Source organism: Passer domesticus, chromosome 3 (assembly GCF_036417665.1).
Source record: "Passer domesticus isolate bPasDom1 chromosome 3, bPasDom1.hap1, whole genome shotgun sequence".
In the NCBI taxonomy this organism is placed as follows: Eukaryota; Metazoa; Chordata; class Aves; order Passeriformes; family Passeridae; genus Passer; species Passer domesticus.
The window spans coordinates 62,118,364-62,146,079 of record NC_087476.1 but is presented as its reverse complement, the minus strand read 5'-3'; the positions used below and the strand labels follow the sequence as shown (position 1 = coordinate 62,146,079).

The 27,716-nt window shown below is 38.9% G+C and overlaps 1 protein-coding gene across 1 annotated transcript in view; it reads left to right on the top strand.

Annotated features, from left to right (window-relative positions):
* Window positions 1-27,716, top strand: part of AIG1 (androgen induced 1) — a 123,046-nt gene that overhangs the window by 13,893 nt on the left and 81,437 nt on the right. Inside the window, exon 2 of the mRNA XM_064413497.1 lies at window positions 22,423-22,578. Coding sequence (XP_064269567.1) covers window positions 22,423-22,578 — 156 coding nt within the window. The remainder of the gene's footprint in view (window positions 1-22,422; window positions 22,579-27,716) is intronic.

Sequence of the window (27,716 nt, the reverse complement as noted above, 5' to 3'; positions counted from 1 at the left end):
TTAGTTGCATAGTCTGTACGTAAAACATTGTTAATCTCAGGTGGTTCAGGAGGTGATGTGAGGCAGAGGCTGCCCACAGATCACCCCTGTTCAGCCTTCAAGGCTTTTTTCAGGGTGGGGCTGGAGGCTCTTCAACCTGCTCTGCCTGGGCTGTTAAGCATCACCTCCAGTCTGCCCTGTCTCACTGGTGACTCACCTGCTCCTGCTGCTGTCCACTTAGACATGGGAAATGTGTGGACATTACCATGGAGTGTGAATAAACCAAGGTGCTTCCCCCTTGGAAGATCAGGAGCAACCTAACTCCACTTTGGCCCCACCTTCTTCTGCTGTCCAAGATAAGAACCACAGCCTGGGGTAATATTGACCCGTGGTGTTGCAAGAGGCACTGTCTTCAGCCTGCACCTACCCAGCCCCTGCAGAGCAAGAGACAGGAGAGGCAGGGTGCATGTTTACATGCTGGATGTAGGCGAGTGCATTTGATGGTACAGGAAGGGTGATCTGAGTACAGGCTGCTGATGAGGGAGGAAGGAAGAGACACAGCTATTTAAATGGTAGAACGTAGGCTGCTGCTGTGGGTGCAGAGTGGGTGACTGCTGCAGCAGCACTTCAAGAGGCATAGCTCCAGCAGGGCAAGTTGACCTTAAGAGAAAAAGATGAGGGCCATAGACTGGAGATCTGCCTGTGTGCCTGCTGAGTTCAGGACATCCTCAGTCTGCAACAGCTGTTGGAATTATGGACATATTTCTGGACAGAAGGAGGTGTACCTGCACTGTGTAGCATATGTGGCATAAATGAAGAATCTCTGGGAAATGTTTAACCTGCTGGGTGTATACTGTGAAGTTAATCCCTGTGTGAACAGTAGGTGTTTATGCAGAAGAACCAGGCATTCAGCAACCTGGACAAGTACCATGAGTCCTCACATGCTGCCTGAAGACAATTTCTAGCTGGAAAGAGGGAAAAATGAATGTAGGGTAGCTCTAACCTACACTGTGAACATGTAGGTTAGCATGGAGGCTTCCACCCACATGACCTACTTGTGGAACAGCTTCTTTTTTGAAATAAACAGCGCAGTATCATCCATGCCTGTTTGAGTAGGACGTGTATTTCTGTTGGCTGGAAGAAAGGAAGGTACAGTTGTCAAGCCCAGATGGAGGCTTTGAAATATGCATGATAGTGGCAGCTGTGTGTGGGAAGAATGAGTTGAAGTGTGTTGAGGAGGAGGAGGCTTGTTTACTGTGCTACAGTCTTCTTGTAGCTGCGGAGTTGAATGAGGAGAGAAATGCGGAATGTGTTTCATGTCCATGGATTATTGCTTCACTGTGCTGGACAATTTTTTTCTCCTGATATTTATTACTTGTTTGAAAATTCATAAAGGATCAGTAATTTGCAGTGAAAGAGATTGCAAAGACTTATCATCCATATTTTGACAGTCCTGGATACCCATTGATCAAGTCCCTGATTTCCTGAACTGGACCCTTCTGCCTGAAGGATCCATCTTGAAATGGATCTGGGCTGAGGCAGCTATGTGCGTGCTTTGGAGAGGAATGCATTGTCCTGTCAGCCTTTCTGATCTTGAGTTTCATGTGTGCCCTTATTTATTAGTGTATTTTGTAGTCCGTGGTTATGTAAATGGCTAAGCCTATGTATGACTGGCATTTGGGTGTTGGGGCTGTGTTTTGTTGCTGCTGTAGTCACTGACTGGCAGTGATGCTCAAGGGTGGCTGCAGGTGAGACCTGGCTGAAGGCAGTGCTGTGCAGCTCACCCTCTTCCTCGTGGGGAAACAGGGGCAGCTGGGGACAGATTGCTGAGGCCTTCCAGCCAAGCCTTGCCTACAGGCAGCCTGCTGCGTGGTTCCTGGGTGCCTGCCCTTCTCTCCCTGCTTGGAAAGGCAACTTGTGGTGCTGAGCTGGGGCAGCCTGTGAGGCGATCCAGTTTTCATAGCTGTGGAGTGCACCCCCTCTTTTCAGGACAAAAGGCAATACCAACCCTAGCCAAAAGGTTTAGTGATTCATGAGAGACTATATGTACTTAAAATTATAAAAGAGAGGAGGTTGTGCCATACACAACAAAAAGTATTGCATTTATGTAGTGAAGTGGGTAGTGTCAAGTTAATTCACAACTTCCTTTGGGTTTTATATTTTCTTTAGATTTTTGTTCACGGCTTTCAGTCATCTCATTAATTAACACTTCTCTGTGGGGAGAATAAGGGTTCATGTTTTTTTCTTTTTCTCACAAGAATATTTTCTAAGCATATTTTATTATGTATACGTTTCTTGCATTCCCATCCCAGAGCTTGAAATCAATATTCTCTGAATAATTCCCGAGTATCTCTTTGAGCTATGTGGCCCAAAAAGCTCTTTGATTTAAAGCAAATGATCTAGAAAGAAAGTTTGAAGATCTGAAGTTTTCTGTTAGAATATCGAGAAGGCATGAACCCTAATAACTTCTGGAATCAGAGAGTCAGTTTTATTGTCAGGTGTTTTAGTTTGTGCTAATGCTTAGTTTGTCCTGTGCTGTCCTCAGAGCCTTTGCTCTTACACTCTGGTAAGGTGTATCTGCCTCTGCAGAATACCAGTTAAGGTAGTGGATGGCTTCCAGATACACCTGATCTTGAGAGTGGCTGCCATTTTAATCTGTGATCATATGACAGTGACTTCCAAATTTTTATCAGTTGAAAGCCTACATCCTAAGTCATTAATCTGATTTGGGCTTTAAGCTTACAGCTATCAGACTTCTATTACAAGCATCCTCCCTTCCCTCTTCATTTTCTTGTTGGTCTGTGAATAAACTGTGCTTCAGACCTTTGCCATTCATGAGGTATGGCCAAGTATTTCATAAAGAACCACAAAAGGGAGCAACGTTGGTGTTTATCCTTGCTATGACTTTTCCACAGTTTTATTTTTCTCTCCTCAACTGTGACATGGACAACAGTGTCAAGAGCCAAAGTTAGAGGTCATCTAATGTTTCGTATGGCCAGTTCTCAGGAAATTTTATAAGTCTCTAAAATCCACTTTTCTTGAAGTCATGAAAGGCACTGAATTGATCAAAGTGCAGAACCATCAAAAAGTGAAATTTACAAGTGTTTGTGTTGGACAAACACAACATCTTCACAACACTTCAAACAGAAGATGCTGCTGCAAATAGAGTGTGAAAAAATTATCTTCTTAATTAGTAGTAAACAATCATGGCAGCAAAAGGATTTTAGGTGTTTATATTCTCTTAATCATAGTCCAGATTTGCTTCTAACAATTTTACTTTGAAAATTAGGTTCATTTTATTATTTTTCTACTCTTTTCCAAACAAGGATGTAACTTTTTTACTGTTTTTTTTCCTGCTAGATTTTCTGTGCATTCTTCATCCAGTTTTAAGGCCTCTAGTTTGCACCTTGTGTTGCCATGTATATCTTAGCAATACAAATAAATACACATCATTATCATCTAGTAGTGCTTGTATCTTGTTTTCACTTTGTATGTAGACATAGAGGAAATAGAAAGTTCAAGACGTAGTCTTTATCCAGAGTCAGTCAAACTGACTTTCCTCCATGAAGCACATACCATTTAGAAATACCTGTTTAATCTGGTAGGCAGGCAAACTGAAGCACTCATTTAAATCTTTGAGCTCCTTGTCAAGGTCTGTCACTGAAAATATTTTTTTTCCATGATAGAATTATCATCTGTGCATTGCTTTATCAGCAAGAGACAGATGTAAGTGGTGTTTATTTAGAAGTGTGCATGTCTATATTTAAGTATGAGCATTCAAAAGATGTCTATAGGAGAGGGAGATAATCAAATAGTGAAGAATTTCTGCCAACTGACTTCTGTCAAGGTCAAAAGGATTATTTAATGAGTCTTGGTCAGTTAAGAGTTTTAACTGTCTTCTTCTAGAACGTCCTGAGCTATAAGATGTCATCACAAGGAGTAAATTTTCTGGGCTTCAGTTAATCTATAAAATTGACAATAAAAGTAGCTATTGTTACTTCCCTGGATGATGTGTTCAGGTAAAATATGATTTTCCACTGCTTTGTACCTTGGGCTATGAATTCTAGTAGGTTTCCTTATCAGTTTAAAGTCCTACCTGTAAATGCTAAGTGGTTGTAGAGAGACTCTTCTGAAATACTAGCTGTAATTCTTCTTTGCAGTTTCTTCAAATAAATCAGTATTTTTTAACTACAAAAATACAGTATTTTTTAACTACAAAATACAGTATTTTTAAATTACATTAGCGAATATTTGTTGCCTTAATATACAGGATATTTTATCAGATGTTCTGAACATCAAGGAAGAAATTAATAAAAGAAAACAAACCAGCAGTTTAATTTTACCTGACAGTATGTAGAGGAATCGGTTATGGCCCTCCAGTGTGGCTTATCTGAAAGTCCTTCATGTAGACTTTTTTTATGCTTTCATTCTCCAATGATTAGAAAAATTAGCTTTTTTCAGAAACTTTGCTGCATGTAAAGTTCAGTAACCACCAGCAGTAGTAGAGCACTGTCATGATTTAACCCTGGCCAGCAACAGTGCACCACATGCAGCCCTTGCTCCTCCCCCTGTGGTGGGATGGGGGTGAGAATCAGGAGAGTAAAAGTGAGAAAACCCGTGGGTTGAAGTAAAGGCAGTTCAATGGGAAAAGAAAAGCCATGCACACAAGCAAAGCAAAATGAGTTTGTTTGCCACTTTGCCTGGGCAGGCAGGTGTTCAGCCATCTTCAGGAAAGCAGGGCTCTCTCACACATCACAGTCACTCTGGAAGACAGATGCCATCACTCCAAACATCCCCCTCTTCCTTCTTTTTCCCACCATTTTATGTAAGGAACACGATACCATATGCTGTGGAATATCCCTTTGGTCTCTTGGGATCAGCTGTCCCGGCTGTGTCTCCTCCCAACTTCTTGTTCACCCCCAGCTTCCTCACTGGTGGCACAGTGTGAGAGGCAGAAAAAGCCTGGACTTGCTGCAAGCACTGCTCAGCAATAATGTAAACATCTATTTTCAAACATAGTCCCATATTAGCTACTCTGAAGGAAATTGACTTTATCCCATCTCATACAGCACAAATAGAAAGCTCAGGGAACACTGCATACCCATGAGATCCATGCAGGGTGTACTACAAGGCCAAATAAAGGAGAAGGACACCCCCTCCCTCCCCCCCCAAACAGGACCTGTAATGTGAATAGTTGAATCTTGTTTGTGGGGTATATGTAGTCTGTATAGAACTGAACTTGTTGTAGGGGGAAAGGTAGCAACAGTCATCCTACTGCAGTCTCCTTGTTCTTGTTCTCTCTTTTAGCTGAATTTATCTCTGCAGGCTGAAAGAAATGTCATTATGGTGGCTTAAACAGACATTAAGGTTCAGGGTTCTAGCTCTAGTTTTCAGGATCAATGGTGAGGAATGGCAGACTCTTTTTGAGGAGTGTACGTGTCCAAGGTATTAAACTGGAAGACTCCAATATCCCAAGACAAACTGAAGTTTTCGGTTCAGTTGTTATCAGCAGCAGAGAAAATAACTTTGGTTACATCTGTATTTTACCTCTCATATTTTAACTGACAGAAGACTCAACTAAGTGAAGCGAGAATTTCATCCTAGTTTGTTATTGTCTTGTCTATATTGCACACAGATATGAGTAACCACCTATGGGAATTCAAATCCTTAAATTATTCTCCCAGTTGATAAGCCCTTTCATAACATACCATTAGCTGTTGGAAAGACTACCTGCAAAACTTTAATAAGCTTTTTCAAGAAATTACATTAGTGCTGCATTTCATATGCAACTTGTCTGGCTGATACTCAAGTGATAACTTTTTTATCAGCATTGTGCATCTTGGTTAAAAGCTGAATTGGTGTTAGTTTGCTGCTGACACTTGCAAGGCGGATCCAGGATCCATAATGAAGACCTCACCAAAGAATGGATAACATTCCTTTAACATAAACCAGAAGTCTGACATGGTATGAGTAAGAATTCTTTGTATTATTGAAAAACAGTGGACTGTAAAATCACATAGAAAAGACTAAGCTATTTGTTTCAATGTCTTTCGGTTTCATGGAGATAGAAACAGATTTTGAACTGTCACTATAGACTTAAAAGGCAGTTCTGGTATGTAAGTGTGTATGTAAAAACTTCCTGACCTGTTTAGACAGAAAATGACAATGAAACAATCAGTAAGGCACATGCTTAAACATGCACAGATAACTCTTCTTTATGCTAATGGATGAGTTGAACCTGTCAAGTGCAGATGTTGCAATTGCAGAATGATTTCCAGATTTACATGGGCAACAACTTGGATGGGGTTTGAATTTTTTTGATTGTTTCTACATAAGCATATAAAATAGCAACCAGGTGCTACTGAGTACCTCTTAGTTAATGATAGTCTAGTATACAACTTTACACTCAAATCTTCAGTTGGTCTCTGTCCCCTGACTCTTTTTTTTACCCTCTGAGTAACATTTTCTAAGTCTTACCAACAGGGTGACACTTACACGAGACCAAGTACTATTGAAGCAGTGTCAGTTCACCACAGTCCTCATGTGAAGCTTAAACCTGTAATGACCATAGGAAAATTCCTTCAGTAGATTATGAAAATAGTTCAGAAGTGTTTAAAATTTTGTGATCTGCTGGAATAATTCAAGAGATATGTGAATTTCACAAACAATGAAGAGATTTCACAATCCTTGATGCAACGAAACACCTTCCTTACACGAAGTTCCAGATGTAATGTAATCATAGGATCACTCAAGTTGTAGGGTAAGTCATGAGGTCATTTAGTCCAATCCCTTAGTCAGATCATGCTCAATACTGACCCAGGTTTCCTCAGACTTCGTCCACCTGAGTTCTGACAAGTAAGTTGGATACCTCCACTCTTCTGCAGTTACACATCTGTCTCTTTCTGTTGTGTTGTACAGAACTGCTCAATCACATCTTCTGCTAAGGATCTCACTGATGATCACCATCATCTCAGGTGATGATCGTGTCTGCTGGATGTAGTGTAACACGCTCATAATCCATCATGTATCCTAGTACAGCATATTTTCAGGTACTTTTATTACCATGTACTACATGTCCAGATTTTTCAATAGTTCTTGTTAAATCTAGATGGAGACTGTGCTATTGAACTTTTCAACAGGAACCACACCACAAAACTATTTAAAAGTAATGGTTAAGCACCAGAATTAGAGTTTCCTTCAGTATTAATTGCTTTTTTGACAACACTGCTCTCCTCTGCAGATACAGAGAAAGTATTTCTTGTTATTCATTAGGTTAGTTCAGTAACTATTTCATTCACACAGAATGAAGAGAAATCAATTCAGTGAGAAACCAGCTGGGAGTTAGAAAGTAGGAAAACTGGTTTTCCTCCTACTCACCTGCAAATAACAATGACTGTGGGAGGATAATATCTACTACCTCTAAAATCTTGTAGAGAATAGTGAAAAGAAACATTTTTACTTATTACAGAAAATGTATAGTTTCTTTAGTATGTAATTTAAATACGTAATGTGTTGTTTTAAGCTTTTCTTTGCATTTGCAACACATCTGAAGTTAAGATCATTTATTTAATTCAGAACTGTTAGAATTCTGCTTGGAGATATTTTAGCATATTCCAGCCTATCACCAGTCATGATACTTGTCTAACAGAAATAAAATAAATGCACTATTTTAGTCACTGTTTTCTAGTATAACAAAAAATAAGGAGTATAGCAAAAAACAAGATTTCATTTTTAGGGGAAGTGATTGCCATTTTGTTACTTGGTTTTGGCCCTTACAAGTCTGGTTACCTTCCCAAACTCTGGAGTCCTTTCTTCTGCCTGTGGTTGACTAGGCGGTTGTGTTCAGTGTCACATTTTTCTAATGCTCACATGGCATCAATACCTTAGGCCTTATTTTGCTGCAGTTTTCTTCACCAGAAGCTTTATCCAAAAATGGCAAGTAGTGCAAAATGTAGCAGTCTGCTTACTAAGTATATCTTACCACAAGGAAATTGCCTCTTTTTTTGGTTTTGTCCAGCTACAGTAGTAGTTTTTGTCCAGCTACAGTAGTTTCCTGTATTTTTTTCAAGCTGAATTTAAAGTGCTGGTTTTGGTTACAAAACCGTAAATTGCTGTGGATTTGTCTACTTTGCTCTTGGTTACTCCTCCTGTGCTATTATGCAACACTGAAGTTAACAGATGTACTGTTTTGCCTTCTTAGGAAATAGCCACTGATAGGGAACATCTCTGTTGAAAATCTTACTCCTCTTTTTGATCTAAATAAATACATTGACCTATGAAAAATTAGATATGAAAAATCTCTTTTATTAGTTCTTAAAAAAGATTACCATTAATAAGAGTAAAGAAATTAAAATCAGGGAAACAGACTTAATTTTTTTGAGATTTTATTAAGGATAGTTAGCAATTTATTGGTCTCTGCTTCATGATTTTCTGTTGGTTTTAAAAAAATCGTAGCTTGATAGAAATATTACAATATATGGATGTTTACTCAGTTTACACTGCTGAGTAATGTATATTAATACAGTTTAGGCTGGTTTATGACAGTTCAATGTAAAGCATCCTTTCTGTATGACATTTAGAATAATTTAAATAAGAGCTGCATAAGAAATAAACAGATCATCTCTTTGATCAGTTTCAGGTTTCTTCAAAAGAAATGGTCTGATAATACCAAAGAGAAAGTCCTATCTGAAGCTGGCTGTCTCTGTATTTAGCAGCAAAATCACTTCTAATTGACGAAGGGCTATTAAGGGAAAGCAGATTTAGAACTGAAGTACACTAGATCCTTTCAGGTTCCTTCTCTGATTTCTTGAGTTGTTTGGAGAGGAAAGAGTCCCTCTAATACTTTCTCCATCTTCAGTCTGAAAACCTGGGAAGTGGTAATGACAAAAAACAAAGTAAGGGTAGGAAAATTTCTGTAGAGAAGCAATCATAATGCCATAGTAATACTGTGATATGCAGATTGATTCATTCATTCATTGCAGCTGAATACATTTAAAATATGGACATCATGATATGATAGTTATCCTTTTACCATATAAGATCAATAAGCTCATGGTTAAAATATGACCATTTCTGCTGTAGATATTTTGTGCTTGTTTTTCAGATTGACTATGGATTAACGTGCTGACCATGGCATTAATACAGGTGTTTTAATTATAGACAGGCAATTTCTGAAGTAGTAGTTTCATATTAATTATAATATTACTTTATTGCAATACTATATAATATTTTGCTTTAGATGAAGTACATGTTTTGACTATGTTCATAGCTGGATAAACACTGCTTCTTGAGAAGACAACCCTTTGCAGGGAAGCACAATGTGCTTTTACTACACTGCATGTATGCAAGTTGATGATTGAATGCCAAGCATTTTATAAATCAAACCAGTATTTAAATTGTATTTTCCTCTGAAAGAAAATACAATTTCATGTAAAGACAAGCTGTGGTATTCTAACTTGGAGTCAATGTGCATTTTCTGGGTTATTGTTTTCTTTCAGTGTTTTCCACTCAAAAGAAGATGTTTGCCTACCCGTATTCAATTTGCTATACTTGTAGGTATTATTACCTTTGTTTTTTAGTGATCTATTTTAGATATTTTGGAAGCAGATACAAGCAATGCCTGCAGTGAGTCAAACAAAATTTCATGGTTCTCTTAACAACTATCACTCTATTGTAACTGCTACTACACTAAGGTCTTGGTTCCTTGAAATGTAATATTAATTTTGATCACACTGTGGCTGCACGTGTGTTCCCTAAACACATAAGGAAAACAATTTATCAGAGCACTAACTCCAGCAGAGTAAGTTAACACATATCTGTGTGGGTACTGTGGGAGATACTGCTGAGTGGTATATCATTCTGAAGGTCATCAGTTAGATTTTCTGGTAAAGTATTACTCTTCCTGAGTTGACATCAGAACTAGAAACCAATAATTACAGATAACCAACAGAAGGAGTAAAAAAAATATAATCTGTGTGATCCGTATAGTCATTTCACAGTTGTCTGCTTTTAAAAACCTATTTGAAGTAGATAGAAGACATTGCCGGAGCTGTAATGGAGTGGACTTTTGCAGTCAATAGGCTAGGCACCCAGCCAGTTTGTAATTCAGTGAGACACAGTACATTATCTCTTTTGACAGTCTTCATGGCTAAATAGTCTGGCTCTTGTAATACCTAACTGTATTTATAAATAGAAATAAAGAAGTGAAATAGTTGATCTTGACAGCCAAACTTTGTATATGGCCAGAGTTCACACATGCTTCTTCCCTTCAGTGGAGTGGGAAGAACGAAGTAAACTGATGGAGTTAACTGGAACTTGAAAAACATCTCCAGCATGTGTTTTCCTTGAGGTTTCAGTAACATATGAAGAAATGTGATATTTATGAGCTCTGCAGTGAGATTTCTAAAATATATTGGTTTTTGCACCAAGAAAACAATTACTTTAGTGGCAAGATGGTAGACAGTATTCACAAAGAACTTTACTTAGAGTAGTGGCTGTACAGATTGCATTTTGTGTGGAGAAGAATGGGACAAGAGAATGTAGTCCTTGTTTCTGATTCGTATTTCTTGCTCCAGATAAAGTGTTTTAGCCGATAGTTTTTATAGTGAAATACAGGCACAGGGCTGGAACCTCAGTATAAGTTCCAACAACATCTGTGGGCTCTCTCCTACACTAGCACAACTTACCAGAAAAGATGGGCATAATACTCTTTGACATTGTCAGTAATATATATCTTCTTGAAGACAGGAATTATTCTTTAAGCTCAGTTTGGGTTGAAATGGGTGTAGAGGGTGCATCTCTTAGCAAGTAATATACTTTGATACTGCATAAAAGTTAGATACCAAGAATTTGTCTTTTCTTTGTTACAGTAAGTAGTCCCAAAATGCTGGATTTGCAATGCCTTTCTTGGGCATCAAGCTGTGAGTGCTGGTCTCACACAAGAAATTGACTGAGGTCATTTGAATTCTGCATGTATGTGCCTTGCAGGAGAGGTTGGGATTCCAGACATACTTCTTTACCTTATTATATCCAGTTCATTTTTGCTTTATTTTCATCTCACTTTATGGTCTGCTCCTTGGAAATTAGTGTTGTGTGAGAGCTCTGGTTTCAACTTTAGCCAGGTATGTAAAAGCCCTGTGCAGTGTTGTGCCTGAACCTCCTGGTGGATACAGGCATAATCCAAACCCAGCACTCCTGAGTGTAACAGAACAGCCCCTTGTGGTGCTCACAGTCCTGGTGGACTCAGCTCAGCTCTGCACTGAGTAGTTGGCATTGAGTCATTGAGTTGAGTTTCATGACATGGGGATGGAAGGGTCCAATGCCCTGGTCAGGCTGTGTAATATAAAATTTGTAACACATCTCTGACCCAGGATTCTTGGCTGATTGAAAGCTAGAGGCTGAATGTGACCCAGTCTCGCTGTTAGTCAGAAGTGAATGTCTCAAGATGGGCATGCTGATAGGGGTTGCTCAGCAGCTCTGCTCCGGGACTCCAGTGGGAAGTTTCTTGTTGGGTGGTTACAGGTGGCCCAGACTGGAGAGGTTCTTGTTCTGTTGCAGTGGTGTCTGCGCCTTGTGCTGCAATGGGCTACTGCCAGATTATAAACAAATGGGCATGGCCTAAAAGCCTCCAACGTTTATAAACCTTATCTGGGTAACCAGCTGGTTTTTGTGCTGTGAAGAACAGGGCAGAATATTGTATTTATTTACCAAATGTTTTGGGAAAAAAGTATGTATTCTGCAAGTTGGAATTAGAGGTACATACATAAAATCAGACAGTAACATCAGATACATTTTCTTGGACCACTGTTCTTACACTCTAGGATAATGTTTTAAATCTGCATTACATTTCATTGTGGCCAGTTTATGTGGTGGTAGACTAATTTTCTTAAGAGACTCTTCTGCTTCATATTACACACACACATCGGTTTGCGTATTAGCTAACAATCTGGTGTTGCTGTTGTCACTGTTGTGCCAGTAAGGCCAGTTTCTAACCAGGTAATGATGGGAGTCTCCATCACAAGTATCCTTGTAGCAGCATTTTCAGCTTGTTTGGATGAGAACCCCCCAACCTCTGGTTTCCTCCAGCTGGCCTACATCCCCTTGTCAACACTCCAGTGCATGCATGATGAGTTTCTAGTTAAAATCATCTCATCTGTGTGCAAAAAGTTGTCCGGTTCAATGATATACATATCTCAATAGATAAATAGTGTCCATTAGTTCACTATTTACTTCATATGAGCAAAGCAGGACACGCCTGGGTTGTTCCCAGGGCTGCTGGGAACTCCCTGCCTCCCCAGTCTGTGACATGCAGTTGATTATCTTGTTAACATGTACTGGGACTGCCTGTGGAGTTCTTTTATCGATGCCTCAGACCTCTGGTGCAGCTGGGACTGCCCGGGGCGGGTTCCAGTAGCTATCCATCAATTATCTCATCTGTACAGAAACTGGCTGGGGAGTTCCCGGGACTGCCCTGGGAGTTCCTGGTGACTCAGCAGGCCCAGCATGTGCAGGGGCACAGCCCTTGTCCCCAGCTGCTGCTGTGCTAATTCGGAGTGCACGTGCACCTACCCGCCCGGTGCATGGAGGCAGGAGTGTTGGGAGGACCCAGAGGTTCTGCAGTGGCCAGTTGATGCTTGGGCATTTCCTGGTGTGTCCTGCTTGGCTGACTAGTAGGCTGTGTTCTTTGGTAGGCACAGATGCTTTTTTTTTTTTTTTTCTTGCCTGGCTGCCATGTTTATAAGCTACTACAAAGTGCTTTTCCTGCCATGGAAAATCAAAAACACTGTGCTCACTGTTACCAGAACTACACTTCAGCAAAGGTTGCTTTACTCGGGTGATTTGCTACTTTCTTACCTGGTACAATATGTGTTGTTTGAGCATTCTCTTTCTTCGAGAAGAAAGGGAAGCCTATTCTTGAACTTGTAGAGCTTACTGACTGAAAAATACATTCATTGCTGATGGAGAATATCTACATCTCATGGGTTTGGAACGTGCTTTGATATCAGGTAGTTGTCATAAAGTGGCTTCCCTTAATATGTAAGAAGATGTAAAATTAAACTTCCATATAGTTAATCTCTTTTTTCTTTTGCAAATGAAGTGAAAAGTAGTGAGTAAACCAGAAGCACAGTAAACTGATATGTCTGAAAGGTTTCTTGGAAACTTGAGAAACAGTTAAAGTTGGTTACAGTAAGAAAGAGTGGGAGAGGTTTGAGCTGTGTCTGTGTTCATGAGCATATAAGGCAAGATATGGTTCCATGCTGTTTTCTTTTTCAGGCCACTCTCTCCAAAGACAGTTTCCAGGTAGCAGATGAGGTCGTTGTGCTTCTTCTACTCTGTGACCTGTCCTGTAGGGATGCTGAGAAGCCAAGTGTACACCACATTGAAGTTGCAGCACATCAAACTTACTGATGCAGAGCAAAACAAGGGGGAAAATTAAAAATATATATTTACCACTACTGTTATTCAAAATCAATATTTGCTGTATGAAATATGGTGTAAGAGCAGTGAAGATGGGAGTGGTATAATGGACAAGATCTCCAAAGGTATTAGAGACCTTGGTAACTCTAGTTTGTTGGCAGAAATAGATCAGCTGGTCAGAATTATAGTATCTAACTATTAAAGGCTTAGTACACTAAAGAAGGTCTTTGAAAACTCTGATCACTGTAAGCTGCATAAGAGGAGAAATATTTGGATTTACACTGTTAGTACATGCATACAGTAGTATGGCTGCATTTGGAGGGAATGAAATGTGTGTGCATTGGAAATGGCTGTTTCTATAAGAGTGAGTCTAGGTGCATGGAAAATAAGCTTGATACAATGCCTGGAGAACTGCCTAGGGGTCAGGACACCTGAGTTCACCCCTGGGGTGCCTTGCTGCCTTGGCCAGGTCATTTTCCCCTGCCTTGCTTTCACCAACAACAACCAGGAAACAAATCCTTCATTTCCTCTGAGATTGATTCATGAGAAAGACAATGAAAGCAGGGAAGTGTTATCATCTATGGTTGGAATGCCACACACCTAGTGAACGCTTAACCCCCGCTTGTATTTTTAATTTAAATGCAGTTAGTTTATATCAGGGGTTTTCCCATGGTTTCTTTAGAGATGAGAGATAATGAGAATTTTTTTTCTCCCAAAATGCAACTCTTTAGAACAGTGTATTGCTTGAAGTGCTTTGTAAAGAATAGTCTTGTTTATGAGGATGGTGTAACATGTTAGATCACCTTTCATTGAACCACGTGCTTTATAATTAATGTACAAAATTACGTCCTGTCTTTTTTTCAAGTGGAGCTTGAATAGCAGCATCCTTTGCTGTGGTCTAAATTGCTGAAAATCCTTATCTTACTAATAACTTTATTTATGAATATACTTTTCCTGCCGTAAGTTATACTTCAGCTACTGCAGCAGTGTGCAAAGGAAGAAGAGTTTAAGCAAAAGCTGAAGATGATCTTGATCAGAGATTTGAGCTGTTTTCCACAATATGGGTTTGCAACTGCCTTATTTGTGTATTGTTGGATGAATGACGGGGTGGGATAAAGCCCTCAGTGTCTCCTTCCCTTTCCTTCCCTGGAGAGAAGGAGAATTGCCCAACTTAGATGCATATCATGTAAAAGCTTGATTTTCTGGACTGGTGTGTGGAGTCATTCATTACTATTTTCACAGTGCTCAGGAAACAGACCTTTAAAACCTTTTATTTCCTAAACTACAGCACTGAGGTTGCTGTGTCTCAAAAGATTATAGTGACTTTCTCATTTGCATTTCCAGCTCTGTCCCCATGTTGCTGAGATACATTTGTAATGGCCTTATCTAAATTCAGGAGTTTAGAAGGCAGCTATTATCTTATTCATTAAAAAGGGAAGAAATTAAAAGCAAAATCAGTTGCTCTTTGATCAGTCAAAATTGCTTCTCTTTAGCGGTATTCGAAGTGTATTTCTAAACATGAAAAATTTGGTGCAATGCAGAAGTTTCTGGGGTTTTGAGCAAACCATTTTTAAATAAAGTTTTGCTCTTAATAAAATGTAGTTTCCTTTTGAGGGTAATTAATTTACAAACTGCTAGGGGCTTTCCAGCCATGGGAAACCCTATCCTAAAGCTCATTTTAGCACAGACAGCTGTAGAACAAGTCTTACCTTCTTAGCTAGCTATCCCAAACATTGTCTAGAGGGCTGCTTTTCCTGCCTTAACTGCAAGAGCACTGCTGAAGAGAGTGTACCAATCATGCTAAAATGTGTAAAATTACCATTTATGCAAAAATAATGACATAACCTTCTGAGCAGTGTATAATCCTAATAAGATTAAGCTTTACCAAAGAAAAACATAAAATACATAACTTAATAAAATCATAATCTATTCTGAATAAACTGTATTATACATGTTTGCTGAATGGATTATATAAATTTAATGAAATTACACTGTCTTATAAGCAGGATACAATAAGTAGTAATGGCAGCTTTTCTATAGACAATGTAAGAGAGCAAGGAAGAAGATGGGGATTGTTAGAAAATTAGTTTAGTCAAAACAATTAAAAAGATAAAGATAAAAATAGAATAATAATTTCTTAAGAACTGCAACAATGAGCTTCATGCTTCTTTGAGTGTATTAGCCAAGATCAAAGTAAGATCTATGAACATCTAAGAAGAAGACTGACATGGTGTTGGAGAGGAATGACACAGCTGATATAATTGCAAAAGATTTGAGAAAATGTAGTACTTTCTCAGCATCTGTTCAAATTTTTATTCATATTTCTTTAGTACATTGTCCATTCCATCTCTTCATTCGATACATGGCAGTGGATTCCAGGCTGTTAGCACTTCTGAGCCAGATGGCATACACTCTGTCATGCTGAGATCATGTTAGAAATGTCATCTATGCAACTCAGCTGAGATAGAGTAGCACTTTAAAATGAATTCCTCAGTTGTCCACTATGGATTTTTTTTTTTGCTGGTGGTATTGCACCCATATAAAAAGAGTAAAGATGCTTCTGTTGCTGTCAAAGAATATAGTATTTCCAAATAGTTTTGCTAGTGTACCAAATTTCAGTTTAGTTTGCTGTAGTAAGGAATATTTGTCCTTACAGAAGTACTTAAAGTATTATAAAAACTGCTTTTAAAACTATGTTAGCACAAATGCATTATTCTCCAAGAACTGTACTGCATATTTTTGGAAATCTTTACGTGACAGTCAAAAATAATGCTAAAACTGAATGGTCTGAGTTAACCTTTCAAGTAAGAGTAACAGAGTAAGGGATTTTCCTGGGTTAAGTGGAGGGAAGATGAAAAGAGAAAGGAAGAGCCTGTTGAGTTGCTTTTTTTGTCTCTCCAGATTAAAACATATCTTGTATTCCAACAGGCATAATTTTAAAAGGCATCTCTTGTCATGGAAACACAAGATCTTGTTATCTTACACAGCTTGGTCCCCATTCCACACCTTCATAATAGGTGCTTAAGCACTAGGAATTGAACAGTATCTATAAAAACTAGACCCAAGAGTCAAACAATTTTTTCTTTCACGCATATTAATTTCCTAGTAGATTTTATTCTTTTGTATATCTGTATAATCTCAGTGGTTTAAAACCCCATCCTTGGTTATATTTGGACAATGCTGGTGGGCTTCAAAGAAGAGACCACAAGAGGTTATGTAGAATGTAAAGGATTATATTTAAAGGAGTCCGTGAATTTGCATAATACAGTAAGGGATTAGGCATGTTTTATAAGCTGATTCATATCATATGACTAAATCATGAAAATGAAGTTAAATTTCCTACTAAGGATTAGTTTTCATGTGCAACATGCTGAGTAGAAGAGCTGTTCCCCCACTGAATGCTGCAAAGGAAGATATGAGTCATTTAGCTTGGATGAGGAGGACAGTGCTGGACATTTATAAGGCTGTCCCTTTATCCAGTTACTGAGATCTAATGTCTCTTCTGATAGAAGTGTCATGTTTTACTGGTGTAGTTTTTAGTTTTAATTTGTGTAAGTAAAAGAGAAAGAAGGGATAGGAGAAATACTTATGTCTAGGTTCCTATCCAGTAAACAACTCAAAGTAAAATAGATGGCATTTGCATTAACTATTCCTTTGGCTTACTATGTTTTCATTGCCTTGTCTGTTATTTTTCTTCAGTAGATGATGTATTTGTTTTCTGAGACTACTGGCTTTTGGTGGGCCAGGGGCTCATCCTTTTCTGTGTTGAAGTGACCTATGATGTTGAAACCTGCTTAAGAAACAAAGCAACCTAAAACAACCATGGCTCTTGCAGCTCTTATGGAAGAAGATGCGACACAAGCTTGCTGTTTACCTCAGCTTATTGTCAATGAATCTTCTGGGGTGATGCTTATTGAAATACGAGTATTTTTTCCCTATTCCGTGCACAGAAATAATGATTCTGAGTAGCACAGAGTGCTTTTTCATGGTTCTTGCACCCTAATCAATTATAGGTTAATGGTTAGATGTATTACACTGTGTTTTAGTATTTTAAAGGCTCATGGTTCTTGCATTTTTTTCTTTATGCCTTTCTTTCATTTGTCTGTAGACACAAAAATCTGTCCTTTTCTTCTCTGAAGTCTGTAGCGTCTCTGATACAAAGATTACTTGTTGTAATGTTGTCCAGCTTCTGCTTGCTATCATAACTGACAAAGATACAGCGAGCAGGGGAGAAGTGAGAAGAATAAAGCAGTGTGCCTGTGAGTAGTGGTGGAATGGCAATGGGCAAGAACAGTCAGAATTCCATGCAATCAAGAACATTAACATTTATTAAGCAGCTACAACCCGTCGCTTCATTTGAAGCATTTTCTATTAAAAATACCTTGTTATTCTCCATCTCTCATCCTGGACTTCCTCTGTATGTTGCAAGTACAGATAACTGAGCTGTTGTTAAGGATGCAGGCTGTCCACAGGTGCCTGCAAACAGCCCAATACTCAACACCACTTGAAACAGTCATCTTCATTGCTGAAGCACAGTACATTTGTTACAGCAAGTGATGATGTCTAGAGGCTGGAGAAATTAAAACTAAGGTGGTGGTGGGCAGTACTCCAAGGTTATAAATAATTTTCCATTGTTTGAAAAGGAAAATCGGACCATGTTCTTTATATGACAGATTATAAAATCTGAAATACGACAGAAATTACAACTTCCAGCAATTTGATTTTGCATGCTGGTAGAGCTGAACTTCCATCTTCTTGTGGAAATACAACATGTGTCTCAAGCCTGAGCAGTTTGATGGGTCAGGTTATGTCTGCCCCCCGAGCTGTGAGCTGGTGACCTGTCCCCAGTGGGATGCCTGATGCCCTGAGGCTGGGACTGATCCTGTGCCACTGGCTGAAGATGGGATGGGCCCTACTACCCCCCTGCCACTCCCTGCCCCCATGGATCAGTAAGGCTTCCCTGACACCCTTCTGTGAATTAGTCATCCTATCATGTGGGCTATGTTTGGTTACTTAGTGCTTTTTTCTTGTTATTTCTTGTGGATTTTGTGAGTGTTGCTCCTATGTTTTATTCTGGCAATGCTGTCTGTTTGCCAGCCTGTTTCACAGAGGGTCACATGAAGTAAGTGGTGTTAATCTTGAAAATGGTAACTTGAGGACAGTGATTTTCCATAATCACAGGTAGGTAGAGGAATAATTACCCTTGAATGGTATTAGTGCTTGCAGAGACTTTTCCAGTTCTGCCCTGAGCTCTAAGGAGTGCTTCTGATTATGAGAGTGAACTTGAAAGAGAATGAAATTCCAGATTCAGTGAATTTAATGGGGGATTTTCTGCCTTGTTAAGACTAGTAACAGAATTTTCATAATCTCAAGAGATCTTGTCCACACCATGGAGTTTCATGGTATGGGGGAGAAGGGTGTCTCCATACCCTGGACATGGATTTATGAGGAAGTAAGTTTTCTGTTTGACTCTTAAGAAGTTAAATTAGGGGTAGTACGAGGAGGTCTTTAGCTGCAGTCCTTTTGAAAAAACTATCCTACTGAAGCAAGTTTTTATTTTCTTGTACTAGATAGACAATTAGCTTATTCTATGTAGTTCGACACATCTCACTGTTTGAGAAGGTTCCTGTGCTGCTTGGTTTCATCTTATATTTATAGTTGTTTTTCTCCTGCAGCAACTTAACAAGTGTTTACTCTGCTCTGAGTTTTGTTTGCTGACTTCCTTTACATGGCCATTGTTATTACTTGTCATTACATTATCACAGTTTAAAGGTACTGTAGTATCAACTCTAGTGGCAGTGGCCCCTTTAAGCTTCTAGGAGAAAAAGGATCAGCAGTCAGTATTTTATACCTGTTCACTTATTTTCTTGGGATTGCATACTCTACTCGTAAGTTTTGATTCTGTCAATACTGTTACATGGCATAGGGAAGCTCTGTCTGTTTTCTGTCAAATTTGTCATTTTCTAAATCACTGTTTTCCTTCAAGCTCTAGTTAGAGGCAAAACTGGAAAGTATTTCCTCTGAAATACTGTTCTTACTTACATTTCAAGCGAAAAAAAAAAAGTCAACTGTTTAACAGCTTGAGGATGTTTCAAGATTTACCACCGCAAATTTTCAAAATAAGGTCTCTCTTTTGAAATCTGAGGTAACACCAGGGCACCTTGGAGACCATTGTTTGGAGGGAGTTTCCATTTCCTTGCTGTGATTTTTTTCACATCTGTTAGACGCTGTTCACACTGAGGAGCATGGGCTTAAAAAGTTTGTTTCGTACCAAAAGCCACCAGCAGCTGCATGCTGTGCTTTTCCTATGTCAGACCCACAAAGGATATAAATCATTACTGATTCTGTTTAATTAATGTTGCTGAGACTCATGCAGCTCTGGAGGTCCTAACTCTAATCCCAGGTGTTGATAGGTGTCAGAAGAGTTTCCTTGTGCATTCTAGAAAGGAAAGGAAGTAGAATGAATGGAGTGAATGTATGTACATTATTTGTATGACTAAGCTGTAACTGTTCCTCCCTGAACACTGTACAATTTTTTCATTGGCTCTGAATGTTCTCAATAAAGATGTAATTTTCTCTTTCCTATATGGATTTTTATTTGTTAATGTTTTGGTAGAGTAGTCTGCTTCATACCTACCCTCTGAAATCTTTGGGTATTTCCCTTCAGGAGTTGTCACTCCTAATTGGGATTTCATTCCCAATGATATCATTACATTTTCTCTTGAAGCTCTGTGTTCATAACAGCATAATAGGGAGAGAAGTTGCTCAGTTTGTGATTGATTAGTGGATGTACAATTTCAATTCCCTTGGAAAGTGGGTGTGTGATTGTTTGAGTCTGTGTTTCTTTGGAGAGGGACCATTTCAGGGAATTGTAGTTAAAGCTGCAAACAATCCATTAGTCACTCTTCCAAGCCCTGCCAGCATAATACTGTTCCCTGCAGTACATTATTGAGTGTTTTGTCCAATATTGGTTTGAGTGACTCAAGCCATGAGGCTTCCACCACTTCCTCTGAGAAACTATTTCATGGTCTGACGGAGCTAACTGTTAGGAAATATTTCCTGGTACTCAGCCTAAACTTTTTAACACCCAGATTGATCTCATTACTGTTAGGTATACTTTTTTTCCCATCTCTGTCTTGTTTGGCATTCACACTCTTGAGTGAATAGTAGATGGTATCCTATCTCCTCATAAGTCAAGCAAATGCATAATTAGTTCTTCTATTTCAGCTCTCCAAATAGGCCATCTGTTTGGTGGAAAGTAGGGCTGAGTATTGGAAGATTTTTTTCCAACTAAGTGCTTGTTTCAAACAAATAATATGAAAAAGTGCATTAGGAGTTCTTAGTAGCTCCAAGAAGTCCCAACTTACCTTTAAAAGGCTTTTCAAAAATTATGTAGAAGATTTTTTCCAAGCAGTCATTTGAAATAGTAATACCTTTTTCTAGCGCAATATACAACTCTAGCACTAGTAGTCTGTCACATCTCACGGCTTCAGGGAATGTTTTGTAATGTTGCTTCATCTATTTATTAAGCAAATTCCATGTAGCTACAGCCTGGAGAGAAGAAAGCAATGGCAACAGAATTGCAAGCAGATCCAGGGGCCATTTTAGTGTTTGTCATTCACAGTTTTACAGCCAGAATTTACAAGTGTTTGGGTCATGTAAAGATTGTTGAGGAAGGAAGTGTACTTTAATCCATCCAATCATTACATATCTCTGGATTTCTTCCTGGTAGCCAGCATCTGTTTGGTATGTCTCTCTGTCCATCCTTCCCTCCTGCCTGCCTGTCTTTCTTTATTGTAGTGCAAATTCTGCAAATATGTATGCAGATAATTGTATTTTGCAGCATCTGGGTATATGCTATTTTTATTTGTTATGGGTAGTCTTCTGCTTGGTCAGAAATTCCTAGTCAGTGGAACACTTAGTTTACAGTAAGACTTCTAAATTAGGACTCCATGCTTGCTTTAAAATACGTGAAGTATGAATTCTAAGCATAGGTGTGTTTATGTTTTTTGATTAATCATGGTCTAATTTGGGAACCAAGCCCATGTTTTTGTTAATTTTTTACCTGAGATGACCTGATGTGTGTGGGTTTGTGACCCGACCTTCCAGTTTGGGGAGTAAACAAGCTGCATGCACTTCCTCTGAACTGTACTAGAAAGGATGTGCAAGTCCTCAGGCAAGAGCATTCCTGAGCTAACTTATTACAGTTTTACTAAGCTAATTAAGGGAGAAAAACTCAGTGATCACATTAAGATTGAGTCAAGTTTGAACCAAATCAGTGGGTTCAGGTGATTAAACTAAACAATTTAATATAACAGATAATCTTCTATTGCACACAAATACGTAAATGCAAAAAAGGAAAAGATAGATAAATGACAGTTTGCCATCAGGAAAAGAAAGTGAATAACTCCTGCAGCTCTTTCATTCTATCATTCACTACCTGAGATGAAGTAGAGGTAGATTTGCTGACACCTGGGCCATGTGCTGTGTCTGTCAGGAACTCTCAGGCACTTCCTTCACTTTTAGGTGGAGTGTCTGGGGCAGGCAGAATCTCCAAAACAGACCTCCTGTCACAAAGGTCATTTCTGTTTCTTTCCCTTCTTCTCACAGGGAGCATTCCTCACTTTTCTGCCTCAGAGGCAATTGCTTTGGGGATGAGCTGTATGGAGTGACAGAGGAAGGGGTGGCTGCAGTTCAGTCCAGCAGGTGGCACATATCTGAGGTGAGGGTGGAAAGCCACCTCTGGAATGGTCATTCCACTCACATGCATCCCCCCTGTGGATTAGGAGTAAGGTGCATGCAGGACTTCGAAGCACATGTGGTTTTTATGTGAATAAACTCTACCCATATTTAAGGGACTAAGGTATTCCCACTTCCTCTGTCAATTCTGTGGCAATATTCCTCATGCATGCCTGTGTCTGACCTGCTCTCTGCTGAAGGGCTGGTCTTCTCTGTTCAAGGGAAGAAGAAATGGGAGAAGGAACACAGATTAAGATGTGTTCAAGAGTGTGTTTCCCTTCTCTGCAGGTTATCCAGGCTGTCTTCTTTGGGATTTGTGTCTTGACTGACCTGTCCAGTCTTCTCACTAGAGGGAATGACAGTCAAGAGCAAGAGCGGCAGCTGAGAAAACTCATTTCCCTCCGGGACTGGATGATGGCTGTTCTAGCTTTCCCTGTGGGAGTGGTAAGTACAGTGTTAATCTGTGCATGTCTTTGCAAACTGGGTGAACAGTGTTGCTTACTGAATGTTTTCTTCCTGAAAGGTTTTCCTATCATTACGCAAAAGACTACACAGAAAGGGAAAAATGGGAGAGATGATTTTACTACTCTCTTGTTTTTCACAGGTGTAAGGGAACAGAATATACAGTGTGTTGCTGAAATAATTTTTGGTTCATTTTTAAAAAGCCATGTTACAATAGGAGCTTGATTGTACAAGTAATTTTATATGTTTATTGTACCAGCAGCATCTTGAGATTCAATTTAGACTTTTTCTGCTCCACATGTCATCATCAGGAGTAGTGAAAGTGCTGACTGTGGCATGTTTTACACCATAATGACCTGAGGGAATCTGGGCTATAAGACAATTTGACATGGGCAAGAAGAGAAGCAAAAGTCCAGGTTGCTCCTTGTTAATTCCACAGGGGATTCAGAGCTGGCAGAATAATTGAGGTAGAAAAAAAGGGGTTTTGTTAGTAATGTTAAAAAGGACATGGAAGGTATGTGAAAATGTGGGCTTGACATTTTTTTTTCAAAAGAAAATTATTCTTTGGATGAGATCTTGCTTCACTGGGACATTGCATATCACTTTCAATGGCAAGAAGTGTTCAATGTCTTTACATAGCTAATAAAGCTGCTAAAAATCCAAAATTTTATGAGTTTTTATATGGAAGTGTCATCTATGTCAGTCTAGTTCCAAACTTAGGTTGCAATGCAAAAATGTGTGAACATTTCATTAAAGTTATTGCTTTTATTGTAATTCAGGATTAAACTTTAATTCTCTTTTTCTTATTTCATTGTACAGTAGTTCAAAATAAATTTACTAGAAGCAGATTTTTTTTCGTGGACTGTATGAAAAGCTGTATGAGGTCTTTAAAGCTGTACTTTCACAACAGCTGATCACTTTCTGTCAGTTAACAGCAGCTAACATATCAATCTATCACTTATAATTTCATATATTCAGTGATGCTTCATTAGAATTTCATTTCACCATTTATGTGGAATTTCACAATACGTGAAGAAATACAGAATGCTTTTGCAAAGTTACAAAAGGCAAAGCATATGTGAAACACTGCAGGTACTTCTTTCATAAAAACCCAGCTGGTAGCCTTCCCTTATTGAACTTGTTGGGCTACCTTTTGGGAGCAGCCACAATTCATGTTGGGGTAGCAGATCGCAGTTTTTCAGCAATGGTAGAGGAGATTGGATCAGGTAATACAGCTAGTAGAAAATCTGTGCATATAAAGTTTGCAAATATGCATTTTATGGGTGCAGAGATTTATGTTGCTTTTGTATTTTTAAGGGAGATGGGGAGTTAGAAGTAGTTGTGATTGTGAGTAGCAACAGATGCTTTTCCTACTGTGTTGATAGTAGAAGTGAAAAAGGAGAACAACTTCACACTATTTGTCTGTGTTTAAATATTTTAAGTGCCTTTTTCACTGTGGAAGTGTACTCCTTCATATGCATCAAACACACTCTCCTTGGGTCTCTCACACGTCTCAGGATTCAGGGATTCTTTCCTGCCACTGTTTTAGCTCCATACTGTTGCCTGTATGCTCCTCCACTCCTGCAGTGCTCCTGACCTTGAAACTTCTCAAGATCTTGGAGAATTTCAGCTTCACTTTGTCTTGGCAATTCTGAGGTTTTCAGGTGATGTTTCTCTTGCCACCCGTACATGAAGACTCCCAGTTAGCCACTGCCTGCACTACAGGTGGTGTTGCAACATTTACAAATTAGCAGTTCCCTAGAGATATGTCACATACCTGAGTTAGCTGCTTTCCCAGGGGCTTCATACAAGAACAACTTGTGTCTTAAAGAAACATAGCAAGGAATGGCCATGCTCATTGTACAGATATGCTCCATTTCCAAGTGTGACCCTTGTGTGGCGAGGGGGAACAGTTGTTTACCACTTTACCTCTTACTAAGAAACCCTATAAAGGTTGTTTTTGTTGTCATTTCTTCTCCTGGCTACTGAGAGACAAACAGCAGCACCTCATAACTTTGCACTGCTCTCAACTCCTTCCTGAAACCTGATCCTCACCAGCAGCAGAGATCTCACCACACTGCAGCTACCACTTGCCAAAGCCTGGCCAGTGCCTGAGAGACTGCTGGGCACTGCAGGCTCTGCTTTGGTGGGATTACAGATGGGAAGAGTGCAGGACCCGAAAGTAACCAACATCTAATGCAGATGTTGTTGTCTGAAGAGCTATTTATGTAGAAGAAATAGTGAAATTTTGCCATGATGGAGGTTCTCGTTAGAAGGAAGTTATTAAACACCGGAGTGTCTGCAGAAAAAAAGTTAAAAGTTCTCTTGTTTCTCATATTCTTTTAACAGCTTCCTCACTCCAGAAAAAAAAAAAGGAAAAAAAGAAAAAGAAAATAATTGTAAATGCAAACTTTCTTTCTCTTGAGACTCACCCACCTAGCTCTCCATGTAGCTTCTCAGTGGTTTCCAGTAGTGACACAAGGGAACCTTCACACATAAAAATTGGGCAGATGTGAATAAAATCTCATTTGGGTTTCTAATGTAACAGTAGTGGTCATGCTTAAGTACTTGTCAGTTACCTTAACATCTAAATTATTTTTATTGCTCAGTGTTTTACACAGGGCATGTTTAGGCAATAATGGAAATACTAGGGGAACATTTTAAAGCCTAATAACTGCAGCTTTTCAGGAGCAATTCACCACATTTTTTTTCTGTATTTCCTGCTTACTAGAGCCCTTGAGATGACTTGTTCTGAAAAACAGATGAGAAAAGGGATATCCACTCCCAAGTTAAACAGTGATGTGAGAAAAAAAAATGTAACTAAGTTCTTCATTTTTAAGACTTCCTGAAAAACTAAACATACAAACCATCTGGGAAGTCTGACCACCAGATTCTTCTCACCTTCCAAAGGAGGGGAAGAACAGCCCAAGGGTAAATTATCTCCTTTTGTGGCTTCACAACAAATCAAATCTTGTAAACAAATCAAAACCTGAAAAATCTGTGCAGCAAATCACATCTCTCCAGTGTTGTTATATGCATTGTGTATCTTCAGGGGCTCTGATAAAACTGAATTGCCAACTTATTTCACAGGAGAGTTAAGAAATAAACATGAACCTCTTCTGAGGACATAATGGCGACGATTTACCTATTGTTACTCTTTTTAACATGACTCTTGAGAGAATCAAATCAGAAATCAATAGATTATTTTTCTATGCAGTAAAGCCTTATGCCACAAAAAGCCTGTGGGCAACACTTCCTAGCCTTTTTTTAAGTTCATTATAAGCCTGCAATACTATTCAAATGCCTAAGAGATTAGCAACCATCCACTGAAGAAAATTGCTTGCATAGGCATTTTAGAAGTTCATTACCAATTTTCATCTATAATTACTTGGACTTGCCATCCCTTTATCTGTGTAGAGGAGATATATATTGAGAGTAATTTACATTGCTAGAGTGATGTGAGACATGCTTAAAAGTCAGACATTACACCAATGGTTTAGCTTTTTTTCTATTTGTTTGACATAAATCATTGAGTTGCCATGTTTCTATGGTTAATTAGTGTTTTGATTTTATCAGTATGTTTCTTGTAATTTGTACTAAACAAAAGAAAGGAGAGATAAATCAGGCATTTCTGGTTGTTTAAGACTGTGTTTAATAATAATAGGAAGAACAAAAATTGATCTTGTCACATATCAAAAGAGAGATTGCTGCCTAGAAAATCACAAACTCTACCACAGACATTTTATATCATGTAGCATCAATAGCTATGTTTGAATCTGAGTCTAAACTGACCAGAATTACCTCATTTTTTTCTGTTACACTTTTATGGGTTTAAAAAACCTATGATACAAAGGAGAAATTTAATATTTCGTGTTTTCTTGTTTCATATTTCAGCTTTCTTATTTCATGTTTCTCTGTATAGTAGAGTCAAAAGGAAAGCTGATCACCCTTCTGTAGATCACCAGTTATGCTGATCTGTGATCTTATGCCAAGAAAAGATGTGTAGGCATTTGCTGCAGTTTCCTAGTTACCTTATTACTTGACCAGACTATAAGCAAAATTTTATTTCCATAACTGACTCAACCATGCAAAATCTCTCTTCTAGATTTTACCCTCATCTGTTGTGACAAGATGACTGGTGATGGGATAATTAGCAAGTAGTGGTACAATTGCCCCCTGAAGTCTATTCTCTGAGAGGGGTTTTCCCTGGGATTTCTTCCCCCACTCCTTGTGATTCCTGTCACTGGCGCTTTTCAAATCCCTTTGGTGTATTGTGCTAGCTCTTGATCCCACCTAAAGACAGTACCATGCCAAGTTGTACCTACTGTGGTCTGCCTTTAACACCACTTTTCTTCTAGATGTAATACCTCTAACTGTCAAAGAAGTTCACAAACAACATATTTATACTCACAGTTAACCACAAGTGTCTTGGGAGATAGGCAGAAAGATTACCTTTAATTGTACTTATAACAAATTGTGTCAGGGTCACAAGGGTTTGGGTTTTTTTTTTCATTGTCATTAGCCATCCAGGAAATGACTGAACTGTGCAGCCCAGCCAAAACCAAAAACACATAGTGTAGGAAAATAAAGTTCCACTGGGTTCATTCTTCGTTTGCATAACATTTCTTGGTTGCACTCATGTAAAAGTGCGAATTGTACAATTCTTTTTGTTGGCTTTACTTTCTTAGTTTCTCTTTGCTTCCATTTGTAGTGTTTTGACAAAGCCACTTGACTTCTCTTTTGAATAACCATCCATTTCCCAACTTGTCCTTTAAAACTTTTCCCTTGACAGGGCCACATGCTGTGCTCGTGTCCTCTGAAGCTTCAGACAGAGGACAAACACTTAAGGAATACCTCCTTAAGTGGGAAGACAGCAGTTTGTTTTCAGCCTTATTTTTTTTCTGCTGCTGTGTATTTGTTCAGCAGTCTTTCAGATGCCTGTAATAAGTGAGCTATTCCATATTTCCAGGTTCCAAGGTCTTCTGGCAAGTCTGAGGTTCCTTTGGTCTGTAATGACTGGACCCTAGACAGATAATCATTACAGACAGATAGAATAATTGCAGATTCTAGATAGGATAAGCCGCAAATGAGGGGCTTTTGTGTTCTATACATTGCTTAAT